General features: G+C 37.3%; 1 protein-coding gene across 5 annotated transcripts in view; it reads left to right on the forward strand.

The window, feature by feature from the left end:
• Positions 1-1,368, forward strand: part of TBC1D5 (TBC1 domain family member 5) — a 318,296-nt gene that overhangs the window by 188,007 nt on the left and 128,921 nt on the right. For all 5 annotated transcript variants that reach the window (XM_017732138.1, XM_017732139.1, XM_017732137.1 and 2 more), the window contains one exon: positions 947-1,035. In XM_017732138.1, coding sequence (XP_017587627.1) covers positions 947-1,035 — 89 coding nt within the window. The remainder of the gene's footprint in view (positions 1-946; positions 1,036-1,368) is intronic.

The following is a 1,368-nucleotide window of genomic DNA, read 5'->3' on the forward strand; positions in this document are numbered from 1 at the left end:
AGGAATGCCATCCCCTTAGAGTGATCTTGTGTCCAGAGACAGACAGATCTCAATCCTTCTTCCCACATTCCTTCCATCACCAAAGGGCTTCCCTCCCTTCGTTTGTATGGCTGACCCCTGCCCCAGCCTGGAGCCTGTGTAGCTCCTCCCTGATGTCCTAGTCCCAACACTGGGATCCCAACGCTCCTGGGTGGCCCAGACATGCTTCTAATGCTGGCCCAAGTCCTCAACTGCCCACCCATTTTTTTTTGTTCTGATTTCTGCATATTTCTATATTTTTTCTGTATCTTAATGTAGATTGCATATGTAAGTAGTACTCTGCAGTGGAACAGTAGCAGGTCTTCTATGCATTGTGTTTAATGAGTTTATTTTGAGTGTTGACATAACAACTTAAAAGAAAGAAAACCAAAAAACCCAAAAACGTATTTTAATTTTCATGTCCTTAGAAATGCAAGTTTCGTTTTCTTTCCCAAATAGCTACTCTTGTCTCCTTTGGAGCCTACTGTTACACTTTTGTCTACGGTTTTGGAACATTATAAAATACAAAATAATTTTACATTTTGTAATTTTTCCCTATTGCAGATCTCTGTACTGTAGATCATTATTATAATTATCATAAATAAAATTCATATTTATGAACATAGATCTTGAAGTAAACTGCCAGGTGCAGGGTTGCCTACCATTGCCAATTTGTTGTGTGTTGTGTTAGAAAAAGGGAGACTAACTTGTTTCTGTATATTATAGAGGAATAAACACTTGGATTTAATCAGGATTTAAGATAAAAGCCATTGATTATGAAACTGTTCTGTTAAGAATGTGAATGAATGTTCATGCTTTTAGTTAGTCTGCACCTAATATTGCTGTCTGCCTTATGCTGTGCATTAGGAACTAACTGTTATATGACTGGAAAACCTAAATATACTTTTGCTTTTCCATTTCTATTTAGGGCATGCATGAACTTCTGGCTCCCATTGTCTTTATCCTACATTGTGACCACCAGGCTTTTTCACATGCCAGTGAAGCTGCACAACCAAGGCAAGCATTGCATCTTATTTGTATAAAATCCATTTTCTTTAAAAAATAAGTTGGCTGAACTATAACTTAAAAATATTTGTTCCATAATTCTTTGTTTATATTTCATAAATTAATATCAGACATCATTTCATCCTTGTGCTTTGATGGGAATATCCTTATTTCATCTTTCCTACTACAGCTTCTGAGATTGGCCCCTTCACAGACATTGGCTTGTGAAAAAATGGGGAGACAAGAAACCTAAGGGAAACTGTGATCTAAAAGCTTACATACCTACCTGCAGTTCCACCTCATCCTTATTGCCAGAAGTGGTTTCGGTTTTGTTTTTGCTGAGAG

This window comes from Corvus brachyrhynchos, unplaced genomic scaffold, assembly GCF_000691975.1.
Source record: "Corvus brachyrhynchos isolate BGI_N302 unplaced genomic scaffold, ASM69197v1 scaffold53, whole genome shotgun sequence".
NCBI lineage: Eukaryota > Metazoa > Chordata > Aves > Passeriformes > Corvidae > Corvus > Corvus brachyrhynchos.